Here is a 25496-nt window from a genome sequence, read left to right as displayed (position 1 = left end):
AATGCATAAAAGGAGTCATTAAGGAGCAAAAATAAAAGGAGATAATCCACAAAAAATGTGTGAAAAAAGGGGGTGTTAGTCCACAACCATTAGAATAACCATCAATTGAAATAGACCAAGAGATGAATGATAACCTTAAGATAAATATTACACCTTGTTATAGAGGGGTAGTCCACACCCTTTTTAAATATGGGGGGTATTCCTCACTAAACTAGGTTGAAAATAGGTCAGAGAAATAAAATGTACATAAATTGCTTGACTGGGAATTTCTAAATTAGAGCAAAAAATCCACACCCTTTTTAGGAAAAAGTAATTAAAAATTAATTAAAAATGGGGGGTAATCCTCACCCATCATCACACAACAAGGGCAATCTAAACAAAGATTTCTTTTAAAGGGAAAATTAACCGATTTGCTTAAGAATTTCTATATGTATTAGTGGCAATTAATTGATTAAAGCAACTAATTAACCTAAAAAATAGGGAAGAACATCTAACTAAGGGAAATGAAAAGATTGGTTTAACCAAAAAAGATTTAATAAAGAAAAATAAAAGCAAAAAAAATCAAACATTTTAAAAAAGAATAAAACTTAGAAGTTAGGTTTAAAGAGCATTCGTCTACCATACACCTTAAAGCCATTAAAGAGAAGGAAAACCAATAGATAAATTTAAAAGAATCAAGCAATAAGACAAAGAAAATAGGTAAATGAATAAAACCTTAAGACAAATTAAAAGAAAAAATGAAGATGTAGACATATGTATATATCGAAAGAAAGACAATGGTCCTCCACACAGTGAAGCATAAACAAACTCGCCTTTCAAGAGGCGACCAAGAGGAGCTCAGTGACTAAGGCAATCGTGAAGGAATCACATGTAGATCCGTGAGGCTGGAAGGACTGCCACTGGAAGGCATGCAACTATGTACAAGAGACTACTGAAGAGCAATCATTAAGAGCTCGGTCAATGAGACAAGAGCTTGCAAACACAAGAGAAAGAACCTGTCTATCACATGCGCCCAAACAATTAGTGACGCAAGATGAAGAGTGAAGCGCAAGAGAAAAAAAAGCCAAGATTCTATCACTGTCAAGTAGGAGCATGGAGTGAAAGAGACCTGAGAGGCCATGTAGCGAGTCAAGCGTGAGACTGAGGTAGAAGGATGAGAAGGAGGCATAAGCAAAAAATTGTGTCCAAGCAGTCTGACAGTAGGGGATGAGGCAACACAGCATGCAACTGAGACCACGATAGCCATCAAAGCAATGCCAAGAGCTGAAGTAAGCAAGAGAAAAATTGAGACCTTGTATCATCAAGAAGGGTTGAAGCGCATGCACGTAGAGTACCAACGTACTAGCGGAACAATAGTAGTAGGATATGGGAGTATCAAGCACCAAAAAAGTGAGCAACCAGAGAGGCCATGAAGGTAGTTTGTAAGACAACGAGGTGGTGGATCAGTGAGATGAAGAGAGGCAACGATAAGAAGAGGTGGAACATGTAAAAAAGGGTGGGTATGGGCAGTGGCGTCTTGCATAACGAACTTAGTGGAGGCAAGAAGAGTTTAATGAATAGTTAGGGTGGTGGAGGAAGCAAGTGAGTTAGGTAGGGGTGATTATGTTAGGATAAGAAGCGGGTTGGGGGGGTTTTAGTGTAAGGGTTAAGGCGAACTTAGTTAGGGGGTTTAAATTAGTTAAGGGGGCTTAAGAAAAGGGGGGTTTTGGGGTTTGGGTTAGGATTAGGTAGGGTAAAGGGGTTTAAAAAGAGACTCGATTATAAAGACAATAATTAGAGGGTGAGAGAGAAAATTTAGGGGGTATTATAATAAGAGAGTATTAAGGAGGTAGTTAGGGTGTGTAGGGGATTAATACAATAAAGATGTATATAGACCCATGAGCATTAAGTATCAATTACTTTAAGTAATTAAGAAAGGGGCCAAGGGAATCATTACAAGTAAATGTATGTAATTATGTAAAGGGTCTAAGCTAGCCAAATAAGAAACAAAAGGCCACTTTTACCAAAAAGCAAATTTAGGTGTAGTTAAAAGGTGTAAAGGGTGTTGACGACAAAGGGGGGAAATTAGCGGGGTTTAAAAAGGGTATAGTAGATATAAGAATTAAAAGAAGGACAAAAATTTTTAAATGGGGAGTTTTTGGGATTAGTAGAATGAAATAAGAAAAGTTAAGAGGGAAGATAAATTTTTTTAACAAAATGAAGTAGAAAAAAAGAAAATGGGGGGGTTTATGTGCTTCAGTAAGAAGATTTTAGCGGAGAAAAATTTGTGTGTGTGTGTGTGTTTAAAAAATATTCTAAATGATTTTGGGGGGGGGAAACTAGGGCAATTTGTGTAGCCACCATGAGTGTAAGCAAATAAGAGACTTGTACATATATATATGTATGTGTATGTATATGTATACATGTATGTATGTATATATGTATGTACATATGTATGTGCATGCGTGCGTGCGTGTGTGTGTGTGTGTGTGTGTGTGTGTGTGTATACACATGTATATGTATATGTATATCTTTAACTTTATAAATATATATAATGAAATAATTAACATTAACTACCTATACTCTTATAATCCACTACACATAGGCACTTCCAATTAGGCTATCAAATAGACACCCGAGGTGAAGGAAGATTAGCTAGTGTGCACAGAAATTAATCATTATGCAAGAAAACGTTATGACCATTTATCCAATCTAAACAGATGCTCAAGCATATCGAAATGTACGATCCTAAAAGCAGAGCTTGACTTGAAGAGAATCCAATGGCACACTCCCCAATTTTGGATATTCCTCGAATGATGATGGAAACACAGCTGGATAAAGAGGTAGCTACTCGTCCTTTAAGAGATGCTCGCCTAGTGAGAAATAAGTGCCAGTAAATCAAAGAAAAGAAGGTTGGGTCCTAGAGACGGCAAGGAAATCCACCCAAAGAGAAACGCTTCAGAATAAGCTAAATGTTTCAAAGCCATACAAGCCAGGAGAAAGTAATAACATTCGAACTAAACTTCACATACAACCCAATAGAGAACAGACAACAAGTGAGACCAATAGCATACCCGTACCTAGCCACTTACTCAACCAATAAAAAATGTGAGCTACTCCCCATGAACCTGCAAGACAACAATAAGAGCGAGCATTAATCGAGCAAATAATGATAGGAGCCATAAGAAACCATACTGGCTCACCTTGAGCTCGAGAGAGTCAAGCCACCGAGAGGTGGCAACCGCGAACTAAAGACCCGACTAACCTGTCATCTCTGCCCGAGCAATCACACACGCCCCAGATGTAATAAAATAGAAGAGTCCTCAAGTGAAAACAAGAATTTGGATTGGCGAAAGAAAGGAGACTGCTTCAACGACGAAAGAACCTATCCAGGAACTGAACTCACGAAAGCCTTGCTCACATGCGAATGTTCCAATTGTCTCCAAACCTCCTGGCACAAAGAATAATCATTTTCCAGACATCACCTTTTGATCTGTCTGCCAAAAACACTAAAGCTAGCCCGTTAAGCCGATGCGGCTGCTCTCAAGGTTAAGGGATCTAGCTTTGAGAAGAAGGAAACCAAAGACTCAGGAGAAGCTAAAAGAATGGGTTGTGCTGGCGATCAAGCTTCAAAGCAGAAGAACGAAATGACAACGGGCTTATGCCATGCAGGAGCAAAGTTGAGGAAGGGAGGAATGAAAAACCGCTTCTTCATACGCTCCACACACCTAGTAAGCTGGAAAATTTGATCAGCAGATAACCAAAGCAAATGCCAAGCTTTCTCCAACGGATCCCTGACTAAGCATTCTATTGGGAGTACTGCAAAAACATAGCCATAGATCAAAGCAGCAAACACACGGAAGCTCAGAGAGGAAAACCCAGCGAGATCTACACGAGCTAGAGAGAGCTATACGAGCCCAAAGCCAGAAAGCAACAAGAGAACCGGGAAGCAAATTCGACCAGACAAAGAGGCTCCTGGAGGAAGAAGAAGAAAGCCATCGACTCTCGTTAGAGAGTGCCAGGGAGCATTAAGCTCACTTAAGACAGTCAGGCTTCCGAACACAAAAAGCAACAGGAAAAACGTTAAGAAAATGTATCATCCTACTATAATTAAATTTATAGAATATAAAGTTTCTACCAATATGAGGACTAGTTACCCTTCCCCCTTGCTCCAACCATGCTATAAACTAAGCTACAAACTCGAGAACATAAAGAAAGATAAACCCTTTAAAACACACTTTAACACTATATCTAGACCGCCAAAAGAATTTTTTGGTAACACAAATATGAGAGCTTAACACGAAAGGGAGACCCCTCAAAATTTTTACCAACAAATCATCTTAAATTAAAGATAAGTAACCAACTAGACTAATCAATTGACCCTCATCAAAAAATTAATTAGATGAAATTCTACTTAAAACACCTAGTAAATCTTCTATGCGATGCCCAAAACTTAAAGAGAAAAAACTTTAAATAGAATAAAGAACGTCAAACTAGACTCAAATAGACAGATACTTACCCAAATCATACTCTTGATCCATGGAGAAGACTGAAAATCACAAGGAATTCAAAATAACCACCGCCAAACACACACTCTCACCTATTATACGTATATATATATAGTCATAAACTATAAGAGATTAAACCAAATTAAGATAAAAAAGAACTCACACCACTTGCAAAGCGACAAGATTAGTACCATGGATAATGAATATGTTTTGTATATGTATGTTCAGCAAATTTGTAGTCGATATGTGATCTACCTTAATTGTTTTGTGGAGAAAGCAATAAGTATTCGCTTAAGATGGATATTATGAGTAATTTATCCATCGTTGAGGTAGTAAGCATGAAAGTTCATTGAACTTTGCAAAAATTCATAACGTGGAATAGCCCCATGACACACTCTTGGTCATGGTCTTTTTTAGTTGTATTGTAGTCTCCATGTTTTTTCTACATACCATTTTGAAGTTAGTAGTATCCTGGTATGTTTTTTTAATTTTTAATTTTGGCTTGTGTGTGTGTATGTTTGGGGGGGGGGGGGGGGGTAGGGATAGGTATATGAGATGCCATGATTGCCTATTTGGATCCCATGAAGTACACACCAACCAAAAGTCTTTTGCACTCATTGCAAACCTCAATTTCTTATAGCACACTTGGCTAAATTAGAGACCCTCCTTTCTTCAAGAGCAAGGGTTTCCACCTTTAGTTGTAGAATAGATCACTAAAGTAGACTAATTGGGTTCTAATTCCATGTCTGAGAATCTAGTTACATACCTCTAGCTCACAAATTAAGCTCAAATACGATGATAGAAAAATGACTTTACATCAAATGAAACCGATTTACCACAAGCCACCTACATGAAATAAAATTTTCAGGATACTACATACTACATATCTCACTTCTCATGTGTATGCACAAATAAAGAAATAACCCTTACTACCCATGTTATGGCCTACTTGCTCTATAGATGGTAGCTCTCATTCCTCTTCATGACAGACAATCTATGGTGTAGCCTTATCATCTACGCATAAGGGTTCTCTCACACTGTAGAAGAACTTTAGAAGATGGGTGCTCCTTTGCTTGTTATTGCTTTTTGGGCCTCCCATAGGGTTCCCAAAGGAATTATGATTGGATGTGCACGCTCTCTCTCTCTCTCTCTCTCCCCCCCCCCCCCCAAAAAAAAAAACATAACGAAAATGAGATGTCAAAACCATAGGGGATACAATACCCATAGGGTCAAAAATGAGATATCAATACCATAGCAGATATAATACCCATACACTTGTAGAAGCACTTTAGAAGATGGGTGCTCCTTTGCTTGTTATTGATTTTTGGGCCTTCCATAGGGTTCGCAAAGGGATGATGATCGGATGTGCTCTCTCTCTCTCTCTCTCTCTCTCTCCCTAAAAATAGAACATAACAAAAATGAGATGTCAATACCATAGGGGATACAATATTTAAGAGAGCATCTAAGCATCAAAACCCTTTCAACATCTATGCATCAACATCCTATGCATGTGATGCTTCACACATATGTATATTTTGAGATTTAGTAGACTTTTTCAATCTATGCATGGATGTCTTATCATAAGAGTGTTATAGAGACATGATCTATATTGTATGAATGTATCTAATGATAACTTTGAGAGTGCGACATGTAGTCAATGCACAACATTTGAGGTAGGACAAACAAAGGTGGTGGACATGTGCTTGAAGAAGAGCTACTACTTGTATCAAGATACGTGACACAACAAAATCCCAACTTTTCATTAAGATGTACAAACTTGTATGTGGTACAATAACAAATAAGAATTTTAATCCAATCATTAGGATTTGTGTTATTGCTCATGGTCCTCGAAAAATCTAGTATTGTGGTCATAGAGTGCATTGCCATTATTTTATTTTTGAATTCAAGCTTATTTTCTATTTTTGTTCCATTTTCCCTTTTACAAGTTATAAAAAAACAACTACATCTTTCTCAATTAAAAATGATAAAATGAATTAGAAACAAGGTTTTTTATTGCTTAACCTATTTGTATGTCAAAGTTTACTTTTGGAATTATAGGCAAAGTGCACGAAAGGAGCCCACAAGCCCTTTGAGCAAATCAAAGGCATCATGGAGTATTTATAGAAACAAAGATAAAATCTTGTGTTTGATTATCAAAGGAAAGTGGCCAACACAATGACAAGTATAGGAACTACCTCCCATTGATTAGGGAAGGGTAAGCATGCATGGATTTAAGTTCAAATTCTTAAGCTCAAACATTTTTAAGCCCATGTTTGCAAGTGTATATTTTATCTCTACATCAAGCTTCACTCACAGCATACCTAGAGGAAAGACTATAAATTGGAGCCAAATTTGAGAAGGTAAAAGAGGGAACCCTTATCCACTATCCTGTAGGGATTCAATGGATAAATTGGGCTGGAAGACTGAAGAAGTGTCTTAACAAATAAATTTCCTCTTATCAACCCTTTTAGGAAAGAAGAGCTAGCCTTTAATGTTTGCTTGCAATAAATAGAGGGTGAGAGCTATGAATCATGATCCCATGGAGCAACCAATGGCACTTAAGAGTAGGAACAAGGTTTCAAGAAGTTATGGGTGATAAGGAGGAGAAGCTAGAGCAAGAGATATTTTGAACAAATTGAAAGAGCTAGTTGTAGTTGTTAGAGAGAGTGAGCTCGCTATAATCATACATAGCAAATGAAGGCACTCAAGAGTAGCAACTATGGCTTTGATGAGTCAATGATGTTGAGGAGGAGGAATGGGAGCAAGATATATTCAAGATGGAGTGAAATGCCTAGGGATAATCCCTAAACAAGCTCTTGGTTTGTAATCCCACACTCTCTCTCATTTCCTCACTATGTAATTATGCTTATGAGTTGCATAGTAACCCTACAATAACACATTTTTCAAAATGCAACTTCACCACTTAGCAATGCTTTTTATAAAATTATGTCACTTAGCAATGCATGTACAATCACTATATATGCTTGTGACTCGATTGCAAGCACATATAGTAAGTGAAATTGCCAACATGACTATATCTTCTGAAATTTTTATATAGAGAATAGCGATGCCTATTCAATTGCTACAAGCCCTAAGCCTAGTTATGGACTATAACACAAAATAGATGGTGTTGAACATTTGTAAAAATAAATATATTGGGCAAGGTCATTGATCCAGTCCATAGACTAAAAAGAAGCTTCCATCATGAGTTCTTTCATTGGAGTAGATTTTGTGATTCAAGATAGATTGGAGAGCATTTCTTCATCATTTTTAGATGTTGATCATTGACTTTTAGCAAAAGCTATATAAAGCCTATATTTCACAAGTGAAAGGCTAACTAGTAACATGATGTCAAATGAAAGACATGGATGACCTCCAATTTCAACCACATAATGCTTTTACAAGATGAAGATATAGAGCCCTACAATCTCTCAACATGGAAGATGCAAAAGTAGGCACTACCCTCATGGAATGAGCATGGAATATAGTGTCAAGCTTCCAAAATATGACATTGAAAGGTGAATCGATGCTAGAGTACAAATATGTAGAAAAGACTTAACTTATCTCACCATTTACCTAGGAGGTATGAACTATGCCATCAAAATCCTTAGCTATTACATTTGAACATTAAAAAAGTGCATCTACAAGCCAAAAGCCCCCCAAAAGAGTATTGACACTAGTTAAAAGTATATATTGTCTTGAATGTAACAATATGTGCAACATGTACATCATGTATGGATTGCAACTTAGAAGGGGTGTTAGAGTTACGTCACATAATGTAAATGCATGATTGTCAATGAGACAACAAATCCATAAGAAGAAAATGGAATCCATAAACCTATCTACAAAATCTCGCTTTCATTGAATGAAAAAACAGTCCAAGAAGAGTATGACTCGAGTATGAAAGGAAAAAATTGACACTATAAACCTATCTAGGACATAATTTTTATTAAATGAGCTAGATGAAGATTGTAAGGCATGCCTTGGTTTTGTTGTGTGATCAATCTACCCTTGTGCTCTTTCTCCCTCACTATCAAATCTATTAGTCCAATTGTTTATGTCTTGTGCTTGCCTAACAACCTTTCTGCCCTCAAACTTCACTCATTAAATCCCTTATCTAAGAACTATACCTTATGCCTTTGCCACCCCAACCCTTCTTGCCTAACCGTACGCCATGCAATGTCCCAATTTGTCACCATATTCACACATGATAATAGAAACTACACACAATGATAATTACTTGATACTTATGTGCTAAGATAAATTAGTTTGCCTCAATTCTACCTTGGTTTTAGGTTTTAAAATAGATTTTTACAAGATGATGAAGAGAACCCAAGATCTTTCATGGGCCATGAATTGTTGTTACCCATCATGCATAGAACCCAAGATTAGAGAGAAGAATTTTAATCCCTAGCAGTACACCCAATAATGAAAGAGTGTGTATATCAAGTTGTAGTCCTCACCTCTTTCATTAAATTTACTGAATCCATTTGATTGTAATACACACAATTACAACCATGAGATGACCCCACGAAGTATTGTAATACAAACAATTACGACCATGAAGTATTACAGTTTCCTAATGAGAAAAAACATCAAATTTTAACCCTTTGGCCATATTAATCTTAATGTTACAGTCAAGAGTTCCATAATTCAAGCTTCTCATTCCAAATATTTGAAACATTATGTTCTTAATAGGCTAAAATTCCATGCTTATATGCTTGTCTCACCACAAAAATGGACTTATATAAAGCTTTTGGAATGACACGATCCATACACAAGGAATCAGAAGAGGGTGAAGAGAAGAACTAAAGGGGAAAAAGCAAAAGAACAAAGTGAGAAAGTAAAGCAAACTTTTATTCTCTTTATCGAGTATGTTCTTTTCATAATTGTTACATGAAAATGGTGAAGTTTCCTGTACCTTTACATCATTGATAGATACATAGATTCTTCCATTTACCATTATGATGAAGATTGTGGATGCCATGTTCTCTATTTTTTTTCCTCGAGATACACAATGGATGGTACTAATGAATTATGATCCAAATTATTGTCTTCCAATTGTGGCTTTCTATGCTTTACATTTTTTGAAAGTCTAGGAGATAATAACATTTTGCTTCCACTCACCATTTGCATTTACTTGAACATCTTCAAACATGCTCTCTTTAGCTTCTGTTGAACAAAATTTCCTGTCAACTATGTATTGTGCCTTCCTTTATGATCGCATCATCAACTGCTTGAACTAATGTTAATCCACCTTTTGCCCCTATAGCCTACTCTTATTTTCCGTTTCTTCAAAATGAAAAGCACCCATGTTATATTTGTTAAAAAATAAAGTGCGTACTTTGAGTAGGTAAAAATATACACAAGGAAAAAATAAGGTGTGTACTTGAGTGTGTGCAAATATACCTAGGCAAGGCATATATATCTTATACGATTTAGTTAAAGGAAGAATATGTTAATATGATTAAGGAATCAACACCTTTATACAATGCAAAGCATTTACTTTCCAAGTGGAAGGGCAAAAAAATTGTCATATGCTAGAAACATCATACACACAAGCACATAGATTTTGCATTGTGTGCATTCTTTTTTAGAAACATTACACACACACACACATGCATGCACGCACGCACGCACACACATTTTCTTAACCAGAATCTCGCACACAATGTGCTATAGGAATTGTGTTTGGAATTATTGATTTTCTTGTTGCACGGCTTTATTGATTTTCTAGTCCCATGCTTAATCAAAACTATACCCATGATTGGATGTTTTATGCATGACCTCCTATACTCGTAACCTATATGAAGGATTGCTAACCCACTATATGATACATCTAGTGTCTAGGGTTAGCGCCCACCCCTAAGTATGGACTTTTGGTATCAATGCTCGCTTTATTAGTCACCACTATTGTACTTGGAAGTTGGTGCCAATTAAATTTGGAAGGAAGCTATGGTAATATTGTTAATCTTAGGTGGTTTCCACATTTCTTTAGACGTATGATTACCACTAACTCTACCCAGCTGTCCTCCCCCATGCGTTTCATGTGGCATGATAAGTAAACAAATAATGCCAAGCTACCACTAAGGAACCTATGGGTACCTCCTCGTAGATACCCCCTGTGTACTCTAGTGGTAAGGACCTTGATCTATTGGCCTTTAATGTGAGGTCAAAAGGATGAAGGGACAATCACTATGTCATCCCCTCGTGTTTCTCTTTCCTTAGCAATTTCTTCATTTGCCTCATTTCATCTCCTCCCTCACTACAATGAAGGGCTTCATTACATTTCCTTGCCCCCTTTTGAAGTTTCCCTCTCATGCTCATGGCTCACCTCCCCTTAAAGCAAAGCTCTTTCCTGGCTCCAATACATCTCAAGTACAGCTACCAATGAGTTCAATGCCTTAAAGCTATCCTCGCTCTTTATCCAAGATTGTAAATGCAAAGGGACTTTTTACCAAGTTACGTATTTTATATTTGCTCCAATGCAAAATTGATTTTTACTTGGATTCTAGTTTGTAGAACCGCTACCTACACACACACACGTGCGTGCGCGCATGCAAAGGCCTTGCAACTCTAGAGATGCTCCTACTCTCTTATATGACATTCCACCCCTATTGCCTACACCCCTTGTTGCTACCAATTGTGAGTGAATCGATGGCATGCCATGTTGGTAGGGGTCATGTCCTTGTTGAGAGGGAATGACTTCTCATTCCACCTATGGATTGCTTTCTAGAGACAAAGGGCCTCCCAGTAGCGCTAGTAGTAGGGCACCACTAGCGATGAAATTTATCATCCCTATGGTTGCCTTGAGTATCGCCAAACAAATGTGGGAGCATTGTAGCTCTAGTCCAATGTTGGGAAAAGAGGCTATTCTAGCCTAGCCTAGGGGGATGCTCTGACAGATTTGCAAAAGTCACCCATGTAGAATGTCTAGGTTTTCAAAATGTTGAGCTAGGTTGGGATAGAACATTTACTTCTACTATTGTGGCATTGCTAGTGACAGCGCAAGGGGTCATGTTAGGGTCGTTTAGACCAAGTGGTAGCAAAGGAGGTTAGAAATAGCTTGGCTGTTGCTGTGTGGTGTTCACACGACTCAAATAGAGACGAAGCCCATTTGTTAGATGTCCAGCAATAATTTGATGCTGTAGCTCGCCAAAGTCTTCCACTGGCTATTGCAATCTTGACTAAGGCTTGGGTGTCGAACAACCTTCCTTGCCGTCCAATTTTTTTTTGCCATTTCAAGCAGTGCCCCTTCGACAAGTCGGCGTCTGAGCGAGGCTTAGTGCTCTGCTAGCTCTAGTGTACCTTGGCACTGCAAGGTTGAGGCCACGTCCTTGTGACAATAGGCTTTAGAGGCCTACCCCCCGCACTAGCTTCCTAGGGAGACTTTACATTAAATGTGGCAGCTAGCCAAGACCTTTGCAAATAGCCACACAAGCTTTAGAAGAGAATTCGGGGAACCTCGAAGATGCGAACTGGTTGGAGCTAGTTTTCAAATGGGGTAAGAGTATTTGCTTGTTGGAGTGAGGGGTGGGGGGGCAAGAGAGGGGCGACCTGTATCTCCACTCGATGTTGTAAGCTTTGTACTCCAAGATTCGGAGGCCCTCTATGACAAGCCCTGATAATCCTATGAGTTTCGTGAATTAGTGCTAATCAATACTAAATTTGTATTTAAAGTTGAGTAAAGTGGTGCATATTATTTACATAATCAAATGAAGATTCGTTGATTAGAATAAAAAACGGGAGAGCTGAAACGAGGTGGTTACAAAACATAATTAAGCAAATCTTCTTTCATCTTCATGTGAAGCTTCGAAGGTCTAGGTCTCTCTGTCTCTTGTTGATCTGTTTTTTTGCGTTGAAGATCGACAAAATACTGTTGATCTGTTTTGCATCGAAGATCGACACTCGCAGCAGAGGATTCTTGGAAGACCGCACTTTGTGTTCCTGCATCCCAGTTTTTTTGTGTCCTTGTCTGCATTTTCTGCGACGCAATTCGCCAACGGAATTTCTGGATTGAAGAGACGAAACGGCAGGCGCGGTGGACGGAAAGGGCGAAGAAGAGGAAGAGAGCCATTTCGGCGCAATTTTACCCGAGGGCGTCAGGGCATTCCGGTCGTGAGAGGTCGTGTCTGTGTGTGGATCTCCTGTGTGAGAGAGTGGAAGCGGGAAGAACGGGAGTAGAGGCGCGTGAACTCCTCGATTTTTGCATACGGGGAAGTCAGGCGGTCTATTTACGGTGCGTTCGGCAGAACTCTGCCACGCACAGAGAGAGAGAGAGAGAGAGAGAGAGAGAGAGAGAGAGTGCAAAGATTTGGGATCCGTGGATTCTGGAGGCAAGCTTGAGCGAAGATGAAGGAAGAATGAAGAAAAGAGTAGAGCGAGCGAGCCAGGCAGAAAGAGTGAAGATACCAGTGCGTTGCATTTCACTTCTGATAGCGTAGCTTTCCTCATTCGCTCATCACGACCTTCCATCTATCCCCATTCTCATGCCTTCAAATCCCATTTCTGCTCTTCGATTCCCTGGCTTGGCATCAGGGGCAACCGACTTGCAATGTGGCGAAATGCAACCACTTCTGCTGCTTAATATATGAGCTCTTGTGCGCTTGTTTGAGTTGCCTTCGTGTTCGCAAAGCGAGGATGACGCGTGGGAATCCGCAGCCGTATGGCGACGCTAGCTATTGGGACAATAGATACAGGCAAGACACTGGATCATTTGACTGGTATCAACAGTACGCTGGCTTAGCCCCTCTACTTCGAAAATACGTACCAAAGGCTGCACGCGTTCTGATGGTTGGTTGCGGCAATGCTGGTTAGCTTCCTTCCTAAAATGATTAACGGTTTCCTTTCCGTCGTGAAGCGAAATGGCTGACTAATTAGAGCCTGAAATTTGTTGTCAATTTTTCTAGATAATATTTGAGCGAGTAGTACTCCATGGCTACCCTTTCATAATGCTGCCTTTCCTCTTCCTACATTGATTACAGAGTTGTGAATCTACGATAATAATGCTACCAAACGGTGGTTTTTCACGAATTGTAAGCCGAATACAAGTTCATCGGTTCTCCAAGAAGACTAAGGGACAACGAATTCTCTTATAGGACAGGAATTTGACCTTTCACGCGCGATGTAGAGTCCTACTTACTGTGTTAGAGCGACGGCGTTGTATTGACTTTGAAGTAGGATTACGAAGGGCTTGAAGTGTAAGGCATTTTGTTAGTTCTGTTAAATTCTCGACTGTTTTGGAGGCCACGAATCCGGGAATGGGCTGTAAATAGAAGCGGAATGGAAGTAATAACGTGTTTAGGTCGCCACACCAGACAAATTGGCATACTGGTTGCGGATTACGAGACATGTTTGGTGCAAAAATGCAAACTTTAGTTGTCATACGTAGGAGACTCCTATAAGCTAGAAAGATGTGAAGGTTTTCAATATCTTTCATAAGTCTCCGTTACTCGGGTATTTACAAGCGTAAGTGGATGCCTGCTTCGGGGGAGACTTATGAGCACATAAAGGCACTTGAGGAGAGTGTCAAGGATGTGGAGTGACGGGAGCAGGGGGGAAGCCTTAATCAGATGCTGGAAGCAGATACTCCATGCTTTCGAAGCTATTATAGCTTGCTCCCAAGGCTGTACAACCCGTGTCCTCTCTCTTTCCATGTTTTAGGGTCAAGGATCAGAATTCTTTGAATTTTAGAATCCTTTCTTGGTTTCGCTTTTCTTGGGCACAAAAAGTTAACTCTCTCTCTCTCTCTCTCTCTCTCTCTCTAAAATCCTGTATTGGTTGGGCACCGGAAGTTGACTTACTGTCACTTTCGTTTATACGTCTTCATCCTCAGCTCCTCCTATACATCAATACATACATTCATTTAGATATATATACTAACATGGCACTCATCTCCTCGAAAGAATGCAGGCTGCAACGTTTTAGAGGTGAGATTGGAGTCACAAATCCCTTGAAAGTATATGGAAATACGTTAAGGAGCAATGTGGCAAGTACGGATTGCCCATCGTTTGTCTTTGGAACTACTGCAAGATGGTCACAAATGATCTGTTCTTGTGTGGAATGCTCTAGCCCTCACCCAACTTGAGAGAGAATCAACTGGTTTGTGGACTTAGGATCCTTCTTGGGTTGACTATCTAGTACCTATCCTTCAAGATAGTCCAAGTCTCATGTGGACTTGTGAATGGGATGATAATTTTGTTTATGGTCATGATCATGATAGGAAATTCGTCCACATTCTTTCTTCTGACTCTATGAATCACCTTCCATAGCTTATGACCTGAGCTAACTTTTGACCTTTCCACAGTTTCCAGCCTTCCCAAAGTTTGGATGAGGTAGGCTATGCGTGAAAGCCATAAAGATCAAAATAGATGATTGAGTGGACACCAAAATTTGGTGTCCTGTGACCTGTCTGTGTGAACACCTCTTACGGGATGCTTTGACAGCCAAAAACAGGCCGTGTAGGCAGCCAGAGTGCATACTGATTTGTTGCATGAAAAGCTGCAAGCCATAGGGAAAGAAAAATAGAGCAATCCCTCCACCACATTTATGCCTGAAGTCACCAAAGAAATCATCACTTAATCAGCCATGAATTATCCCTCAGAGAAAAGACATTAGTATCGTTGGGGGAGTCGGAAAGTATTGAAATGGAGTCAAGCTTATATACATGACCCTATCCAAGTGTTGGTAATACAGGAAGAGAGCCGTGGGGTATCAAAGGGCTATCAGATACTAAAACCAGCAGCAATGCACATTGTAGAGAAGGGGGTAGGGACAGATTTGGAGAAAGGGGGATAGAGGAGCAGAAGGGGGAGAGAGAGGGGAAGAAGGAGAGGAAGGGTAGGAGAGAGAGAATGAGGTAGGAAGAGAGGGAGTAGGGAAGAGAGAAAGAGAGAGTGAGTGAGCGTAGGCAGGAAGGAGGAAAAGAGAGTAGATAGGTTTAGATGTCACATCAAAAAGTACATAATAGTGGGTGGATGGAGACTTACATAGTCCCTCCACATTTTCCACCTAAAGGGCCTCTAACTTGGCCTCTTTTTCCCCTTCATTACAGCCATCCCTTCCCATAGAATTTTGCCCTCAAAATTTCATATGCAGGCTGTTAAATTGGTGCAGCAAACAGCAAATAATAATCAGCCCGGTAGGAGATAGGGATTGTCCTGGACAATGCTCTTTGGCTACCATGAGTTCTCATCCTCAGGGAGTCCTTGCCACTTGATAAGATACTCGGTGTAGACTTTGTTTTGGAGTACGTGATCCCTAAAACCCACGATGCGCTCCAAAACATAGAGTATGTGGCCCTCCTCATCCATAGGTGGTAGCTCAGGAAGGACTTGGACATGTTGTCTGACATGTGGCTTCAGCAAGGACACATGGAAAACATTATGAATCCTGGAGGTCCTGGGTAGCTCCAACTCATACGCCACCTCACCAACTTTGCGGATGATCCTGTAGGGACCGTAATACCTGTGAGCAAGCTTCGTGTTGGTGTTACCCTTCAGCGAGGCATAATGGTTCTTATGGAGGCGTAAGTGCACATAATCCCCTTCTTCAAAAGACAGATACCTCCTATGTTCATCCGCATACTTCTTCTGCTTGGCTTGGGCATCCTGCATATTCTTTTTAGCCAATTGCAGAAGGGCATCCATACTCTCCAAGTCATTTCTTGCTTGCTGATTTTTCACAGCCATGTCTGCAACTAAAGATGGCATACCCACTGTGCATCCATACATAGCCTCGAACGGGCTCATGCCAATAGAGATGTGCTTGGTACTGTTGTAACAAAATTCAGCAAGTGCCAACCACTTATCCCAAGACTTCTGTGTGTCATGACAGAAATGCCTCAAATACTCCTCCAGCCATTTGTTCACCCTTTCTGACTGTCCATCCGTCTCAGGGTGGTAAGCAGTGCTATGTGTAAGAGAAGTACCCACTGCTGTAAATAATTCATGCCAAAAGTGACCCATAAATTTTGCATCTCTATCGCTAACAATCTCCCGAGGGAAACCATGATGCTTAAAAACATGCTCAATGAACTGCCAAGCAACCTGTGATGCTGAATAACGGGTCTTAGTGGGTATGAAATAGGCTTGCTTTGTCATTCTGTCTGACACGTCCCAGCACTCCTAAAACCTCTGATCTGCAAGCAAACACAAGAACACACACAACATGAGAAAACTGAGCAGGCTGCTCACCACCCAACCATGACATCTACGGGATGTGATCCCGAATCAGGAGATGTCCCCTCCGAGCCACGAGCTGAACTATTGGCACGAACTCCCAATCAGATCCAAACCAGCCTGGTGTCCCATACCACCAGGTGGCGCTGTGAAGCCTGGGATCTGCTACTGGGCCTTGGGCTACGCTATGATGCAGGCGCGTGTCTGCAACTCACTCCAGGATCAAACCAAGCACCTGGGAACAGAACTTGCTTTTATAGATTCGGGCCCCAAGCGCCAAAAATAGCGAAGACCTCTAACTGGTTCGTACCCTTGCCAGTCAACCCGAGAATCAAGCCTGCCTAGCTCTAAGCCTCCCCAGGCTACCTGAGCTAGTCTTGTGTACCGAGTACACGTCAAATACCAATCCGTGCACATGACATACTCCCCCTCCTCTAAGAACTCACTCTTGAGTTCGCTAAAAAACCCGAAAATGTTCTCTGGAGGTTTTGTAATGTCTCCCATGTTGCATCCTCCTCAACATGATCCTTCCACTTGATCTTGTATTCCGTGATAGTTCTATTTCGAATCTGTCTTTCATGAAATTCAAGAATACACTCAGGTTCGTATGGAATAAAAGTCAAATCTGTAACTTCTATTATCTCGTGAGGAGAAACAAGTTGATCATCCGCACCCAAGACTTCTTCCAGTCTACTGACATGAAAGACTGGATATACTTTAACATCAGGAGGCAATTCTAGTCGATATGCAAGTGGTCCAATTCTTTTAATGACCTTGAAGGCACCACAGTATCTGGTGGAATTTCAGAACCAAACCATTACTTAGGCTCTTGGATTCCTTGGGAATTCGCAAATAGACCATCGTTCCTTCAGAGAACTCTCTAGGTGAACGATGTCTATTAGCATAAAATCTGTCCCGATCTTGGGCACTTCTAATAGACTCCTTGGCAAACTGCAACATTTCCTGCATGTCTTGCAAGAAGGTCTTTGTAGCATCATTTTGAATCCCTTTTAACCCAACCATAACTGGTGACTTAGGTTGAAACCCGTACATAAGCATAAAAGGACTGTAACCAGTACTCGAATGCTTTGCACTGTTATAAGCAAATTCTATCATAGGTAGATAATCTTCCCATGAAGACTGTCTCTTAGATACATATGCCCGAAGCATATCTTCAACCAATTGGTTAACCTTCTCTGTACTACCCTCGGATTGTGCATGATCTAAGGAACTCATACTTAGAGTAGTTTCTAACTTCTCAAAAACAAGTGTCCAAAAGTTACTTGTAAACTTTGAGTCCCTGTCACTGACTATGTCAGAGGGCAAACCATACAGCTTAAACAAGTGGTCCACAAACTTGTGAGCCAGCTGAACAGCTGAAATAGTTGTTCTAGTAGGTAAGAATCTAGCCATTTTTGTCAGACGGTCGACTATGACCCAAATGGAGTCATGACCCTTGTGCGTTCGAGGCAAACCAAAAATAAAATCCATGGAAATACTTTCCCGTTTATTACCTGGAATCTGCAGTGGCTGTAATAAACCCGCGCTTCTAAGGTGTTCTGCCTTAGTAACCTGACAAACCGGGCAACCTACTACATAGTTTTCAAAAAATGCATGCATCTGAGGCCAATAAAAGGTATGCTTCACAAGAGACAGAGTCCGATGTATACCCGGATGTCCAGCACTAGGAGCATCATGACACTCCCAGAGAATCTTGGATCTAAGTTCCAGAACATCTGGCACACAAATCTTTCCATTCTGGAACAGCAAGCCGTTCCTAATCATCCACTGACCTCCCACCACCTGTACCGTAGGTGGCACAATCCCTAAGTCCTGGTCAACCATGGAGCTCCCATCCTGGACTCTCTACCAATAAGAACTGAAATGACTATCAGTTGCGTAAAGCCCTCTCAAGGATTGAAATAGGTCTGAGGATATTTCCGTAAATGACATAGCATTTACAAATTTGACTCGACTTAAGGCATCTGCCACACTATTCAATGAATATTTCAAAATCAAAATCTTGCATTAATTTTGCCCATCTAGCTTTCCGTCCTCTCAATTCAGACCCATCACACACATACTTAATTGACTGATGATCAATCAATACAAGAAACTTCGAACGATACAAGTAGTGTCTCCAAACCTTAAGCGCATACACTACAGCATAGAGTTCCTTTTCTAGTGTGGGCCAACGATATTGGGTGTCGTCTAGCTTCTTACTCTCAAAAGCTACAGGTCTGCCCTCTTGGAATAGAGCTGCCCCAATCTCAAAATTACTCGCATCGGCCTCTAAAACATAAGGCCGGGTAGGATCGGGTAATGCAAGAACGGGTGCTTCCTTGATAGAAAACTTCAAGGTTTCAAAAGCCTTATTCAATGCATCATTCCAAGAGATCGGCTGGGTAGACCTGCGTCCACGACCTTTCAATATGTTTGTCAGGGGTGCTGTGATATGTGAATAATCACGCACAGACTTCCGTAGAAATACTGTAAATCCTAGGAAAGAACGAAGTTGTTTCACAGTCTGAGGGATAGGCCATTTTAAAACCTTCTGGATACGATCCAGATCAATGCTAATACCTTCAGAAGAAATCTTGTGTCCTAAGTAAATGATCTCCTTCATAAAGAAGTCACATTTACTCATCTTGACATAAAGCTTATGCTGTCTTAGAATAACTAAGACAATCCGGAGGTGTCCTATGTAATCCTCAAGCGTTCGGCTATATACCAAGATGTCATCTAAGAACACTACAATGAATTTGCCCAGAAAATCTCGGAACAAATCGTTCATCATTTGCTGGAAGGTGGCAGGAGCATTGGTCAAACCAAAAGGTAATACAAGAAACTCGTAGTGGCCATACCTAGTTCAGAATGCGGTTCTATCTATGTGTTTAGCATAGATACGGATTTGGTGATAACCCGTACGCAAATCAATCTTAGTGAAATACTTTGCTCCGGTCAAACGGTCTATCAAATCATCGGAACGAGGTAGAGGGTATCGATTCTTAATTGTCACTTTATTCAATCGTTTACAATCTATACACATTCTCCATGTAGAATCTTTCTTCTTTCTTAAGAGGACAGGTGCTCCCCAAGGTGATTTACTTGGGCGAATATAGCCCATATTCAGGTAATCCTGTAGTTGTGAAGCTAGCTCATCCTCCTCAAGCTGGCTCATCCTATAAGGTGGTACACTGATAGGTTGAGCCCCAGGTACTAAGTCTATGCGATGATCTACTGCCCATTCTAGAGGTAAACCTTCCGGCAGTTGAGCAGGGAATACATCCTTGAAACCATCTAACAACATTCTCAATTCATGGTGTTCAAACACACTTAAATCATTCTTGTTATTAACAGAGATAACAAATGAAGAGAGTGGAATCAAAACACACTGATAGACATCATAATGAGAAGTGTTTAATATATTCCGAAGCTGCATCGCAGATACAATAGGTCCCTAAGAAGAGGGAATATTATCACACTGAATACAAAATTGGGTGTCCTTATCCACAAAAGAAAGGGTATGTTCCGTCCATCCAATCCGAATATCGTGGGTTTTAAACCACTCTATTCCGATTAACAAGTCCACATGCTCCAAGTACATAACATAGCACGTAAGAGCTCCTGTGTATTCTTGAATCCGGATAGAAAGCGCTTCAATCTTGCGATCCCAAAACTGCTTCTTCCCAGCTGGAAGCTGCACCTCATAGGTGTGATCGCTAGGTATCATGGACAGCCCCATCTTCTGCACAAGTTTGTAATTAACAAAGTTGTGAGAGCTGCCCGGGCCAAAGAGAATGTGAACTCTTTGGTCCCTAACTTCTCCATAAACTCGGAAAAGATCATGGGAACCAAATAACGAAGTATTAAAAGTGCAATTACAAAAAAGTGGGTAGGTAATGACATTTTTAGAAATACCTGTCATCGAAACTTGGTTCGCTCCCTTGGCTTTGGTACCCGGACCCGCTTGGAGCTTCGGTCCCAGCGCTTGCTTTTGATTCTTGCGCTTTGGACAATCATTCTTAGTGTGGCCCCGCTCCTCGCAGAAGAAGCAACGTCCTTCCTTCTTTAGCTTCAAGGTACGAAGGAAACAGGCACGACAAGTGTTTCTTGGAGGCGTTGTCTATAGACTTCGTCTCCCCGGTACCAGTGGTAGACTGGAAGAACTTCCGTTTGTTCTTCCCACTCGTGTCAGAAATTGTGGTTCCCTTTGCACTTGCCATGGTATCATCATAAATACGCGCGTAATTCATGGCCTCTTGCAACGTGGTACACTTGTTGTTCTTGATCTGCAACTACAAGTCAGGCAAACCATCCACAAAGAAACCTAACAAGCTCACTGGATCCATCTTTGTAGCTCTGGTCTGCAGATGCCGAAACCTCTGAAGATAAACCTCAAAAGTCAAGTTCAGCTTGGACATATCAAGGGCTTTGAGCTTGCCTACGATATCATAATCGTCCTCCTTCTTCAGAAACTCCTTCCTGAAGACCCCTTCGAAATCTATCCATGTTGCAGGCTTGGGTTGGAGTTCCTTCCACCATAATAAAGCCTTTCCTGACATGAACCCGGCTGCAAGCTGTATTTTCTTGTCATCTGGGTACGGGTGAAACTGGAAGTGTACTTGCCACTTGTGCAACCAAGTGTCAACAACCTCCTTGGTACGAGACTTCTGATCTCCGGGAAAAGGATCTGGAGTGATGTTCGGACCTAACACTGAAGCCATGGCATCCACATGCGTGAGCGCCTGAACAGTGCTAGTCAGAAGTGTGAGCGTAGTCTGAATCCCTTGGAGTTGCTGTGTTAACCCCGTTTGATTCGCATTAACTTGCTCAAACTTTCCATCAAGAGCAGTGGTGAATTCACTGAAGGCTTTCTTCGTAATCAGATCGTCGTAGAGACCCTGGTCTTCCTCCGCAGGGTAGTCCAAATCCTGGTCACCCATGGCAAACTCAGGATTTACAGAATCAGCCATGTCTGAAATCTGATCTGAAAAGAGTAGCGAACTGAGAGAAGTGACTGGTGGAATCGAAGCTGGAAGGAGAGTGGAGCAAAGAAAAAAACCGTCCCAGGAGGAGGTGACGAAAGAAGAGAAGTTGGCCGAGAAGAAGGGGTACAAAGCTGTCGATCAACTCGAGTAGGTGAACCCAGGGACTCCCCCCTGCTGGTTCCGCTGCTGGCTGTACCGTACGGTAATCTGCTGCGAACTGTACCTAGGTGATGAAAATCTGGTAGAGGTGTGGAGAGGTCTTCTTGCGCACACTTGCATAAGCTGTGGCTGAGCTTGGGATTTCGTCGAGCTATAAAGGAGACGGTGTAGCTATTCTAGGAAGCTATGCTTTCTAGAAAAGCCCACCCTCCCAAACTTGGTAGAGGTGTGGAGAGGTCTTCTTGCGCACACTTGCATAAGCTGTGGCTGAGCTTGGGATTTCGTCAAGCTATAAAGGAGATGGTGTAGCTATTCTAGGAAGCTATGCTTTCTAGAAAAGCCCACCCTCCCAAACTTGGAGGGTTGATGCTTTTTTTTAGCATGCACACCCTCCCAACCTTGGAGGGTCGATGCTTTTCTCGCCCCACCCTCCCAACTTGGAGGGTGGTGCTTTTTTCACACATCAGCCTCCTCGGGCAGCCTGGCCGCACCCTGCTCCAGCCTATGGCGCACCCCCCTGCCTGGCCGAATCACGCTTCAGCCCTAGGCGCACCCTCAGCCTCACCTACTTGTGTCACCTAACCTCTGCGCAGCCCTGACCAAAGCACGGGATCCCCTAGGGTTCCTGTCAACCCTTCGTCTACCCAACAGCCCCTCTCACGCCTCTCCTCCAATCCTCCCCACTCTCTCCTAGCTACACCTCCTAGCTACACCTCACACCCTCTCTTACCTAAACCCTTCAGCAATCTCGAATTCATCCTCACTCTCTTCTTCCTACCTTTTCCCTAAAGTCTGACCACTTCCCATAAATGATGAACCAAACAAGAACTTGCAGCACAAATTTTGAAATTAGGGCATACTTGGAGGAATATATCGTCCAAAATTCTTGGAACAGAAGTTCCTACCTCAGGAGTTGGCTCTGATACCAACTGACACGTCCCAGCACTCCTGAAACCTCTGATCTGCAAGCAAACACAAGAACACACACAACGTGAGAAAACTGAGCAGGTTGCTCACCACCCAACTATGACATCTACGGGATGTGATCCCGAATCAGGAGATGTCCCCTCCAAGCCACGAGCTGAACTACTGGCACGAACTCCCAATCAGATCCAAACCAACCTGGTGTCTCATACCACCAGGTGGCGCTGTGAAGCCTGGGATCTGCTATTGGGCCTTGGGCTACGCTATGATGCAAGCGCGCGTCCGCGACTCAATCCAGGATCAGACCAAGCACCTGGGAACGAAACTTGCTCCCATCGACTCTCTGAGAACTGAACCTCTGGGCCCCTTTTATAGACTCGGGCCCCAAGCGCCAAAAATAGCGAAGACCTCTAACTGGTTCGTACCCTTGCCACTCAACCCGAGAATCAAGCCTGCCTAGCTCTAAGCCTCCCTAGGCTACCTGAGCTAGTCTTGTGTACCCAGTACACGTCAGATACCAATCCGTGCACATGACAGTGTCAACCACCACAAAAATGCTATCCCATCCCCGCTCTGTGGAAGGCAACCTTGTGATGAAATCCATAGCAATGTGAGCCCATTTGCCTTCTAGAATAGGTAATGGCTGCAAAAGAGACCCGCGGGTAACCGGCTGTCCACTTTATTTTGCTGGCAGTGCAAACATTGACTGACAAATTTAACTACATCCCGCCACAAGCCATCCTAGATAAAGGTCTATTTAACCTTTTCATATGTCTTAGTAATACCCGCATGTCCTGCCATAGGAGATGAGTGCATTTGCTGTAAGACCAGGAGTCGGTACTTTGAATCTGGCACCAAATAAATTCTGTACTTGCACCACAACAGCCCATTATGCAGCTTAAATTCAGCATGCCCCTGGCTCGATGGCCTCTGTAACTCCACAAATATGGAAGCTGCCCTAGAATCCTGCATGTATTCTTCCTGAATACCATGATTCCACTCCTGGTAGATGGTAGGAATGGCAAACAAACTGCAAGCCCACATACGGGATAAGGCATCTGCAACCACGTTTTCTTTCCCCTTCCTGTACTCGATGTCAAAATCATAAGACTGAACCTTAGCCAGCCACCTCTTCTGCTTCATTGACAAGTTGGGCTGCATAAGGAAATACCTGAGTGTCCTATGATCTGTCTTAACCTTGATTTTGCTACCGTACAGGTAGTGGTGCCATTTTTCGAAAGTATGGAGGATAGCCAACATTTCCTGATCATACACATGATAATCTAGTTCCTTGGCATCCAATTTCCTGCTTTCAAAAGCAATTACCCCGTGTTCCTGTCTTAGCACAGCCCCTAATCCTTTGCCACTGGCATCTGCCTCCACAATGAAAGTACGTGAAAAATCAGGGCATACCAACTCAGGAGCATGAGTGAGGGCGAATTTCAGGTCTTCAAAGCTGCGCTGTGCATTTGTAGACCACATAAAAGCATTCTTCTTCAAAAGGTATGTCAGAGGGGCTGCGTGCTCGGCAAACTTGTGAATAAAGCGCCTGTAGAAGGAAGCAAGACCTAGAAATCCCCTCAACTGAGTAGGGTTGCGTGGCTGCAGCCAATCCACAATGCATTTCACCTTTGCAGGATCCACTTGAATGCCATCCTTGCTCACAATGTGACCAAGATACTCAACCTCTTGTGCCATAAAAGTGCATTTGCTGGCTTTAGCATAAAGCTGATGCAACCTCAAAATTTCCAGCACTTGCTTGACATGTCTGATGTGCTCATGCTTATCCTTGCTGTAAATGAGGATGTCATCAAAAGATACCAGCACATATTTGAAAAGGAGAGGCTGCAAAATCTTGTTCATGAGTGCCTGAAAGGTAGTTGGTGCATTGGTCAATCCAAAAGGCATCACCTTGAACTCATACAGTCCCCTCTCTGCGCGAAAGGCTGTCTTGTGCTCATCCCCAGCTTTCATTCTAATATGATGATAGACAGACCTCAAATCAATCTTAGCACCTTGAGTTCATCCAACAGGTCGTTTATCCTGGGGATTGGAAACCTGTTCTTGATGGTGACCTTATTCAAGTCTCTGTAGTCAATGCACATACGGTAAGAACCATCCTTCTTCTTCACCAGGAGCACAGGGGATGCAAAAGGAGAAGTGCTATGAGTGAGGACTCTTCTGAAGTAAGTCCCTCACTTGAGAAATGAGGGGGGCAAGGGACCCCTTTTATAGGGGGCTAGAAGGCCCTTAAACTGGCCGACTTTCTAGTCAGTCCAGGGGCTAGTAGGCCAACCTGCTAGTTGGCCCTTTCTTTGCCTCAAACAGCTCCCCATGGGCAGCCTTAAGGGGCTGCCAGGGGGTTCATCAAGGCTTGCTGCCCTGCCATTTCTGGCCTTCCTCCAGCCCCTTTTTGCTGCTGTCCTGTAACCCAAAATTGGTTCCCAATATCCCTCTCCCTCACAGTCATGTGCCCCCCCATGTCCACCTCATATGGGGGCTCGCAGGTGGGGGGACATTTACTTCCAACACCCCCTCTCAATGATGCCACTGTGGGCCGATCTCCAGGTGTCAAATGGGGTGTTCCATTTGCTCCCATGGGAAAGCCTTCTTGAATACGTCGAAAAGGTTGTCAGTGGTCGGTTAGTACATGAGCTCCATGATGTCATCGGTGATGAGCTTACAAAGTGGTAATGGACTCCGATGTTCTTCATCCATGCATGAAACACTGGGGTTCTTTGCGATGGCTATGCAAC

General features: G+C 42.0%; 1 protein-coding gene across 1 annotated transcript in view; it reads left to right on the top strand.

The window, feature by feature from the left end:
• The first annotated feature begins 12275 nt into the window (after positions 1 to 12275).
• Positions 12276 to 25496, top strand: part of LOC147904886 (uncharacterized) — a 33766-nt gene continuing 20545 nt past the window's right edge. The window contains exon 1 of the mRNA XM_087396056.1: positions 12276 to 13299. Coding sequence (XP_087252182.1) covers positions 13128 to 13299 — 172 coding nt within the window. The 5' untranslated portion in view covers positions 12276 to 13127. The remainder of the gene's footprint in view (positions 13300 to 25496) is intronic.

This window comes from Dipteris shenzhenensis, chromosome 2, assembly GCF_047967505.1.
Source record: "Dipteris shenzhenensis isolate YYH24624 ecotype China chromosome 2, Dip_SZ_1.0, whole genome shotgun sequence".
Taxonomy (NCBI): domain Eukaryota; kingdom Viridiplantae; phylum Streptophyta; class Polypodiopsida; order Gleicheniales; family Dipteridaceae; genus Dipteris; species Dipteris shenzhenensis.
The sequence above is the reverse complement of the archived record's forward strand: the minus strand, read 5'-3'. Positions and strand labels throughout refer to the sequence as shown.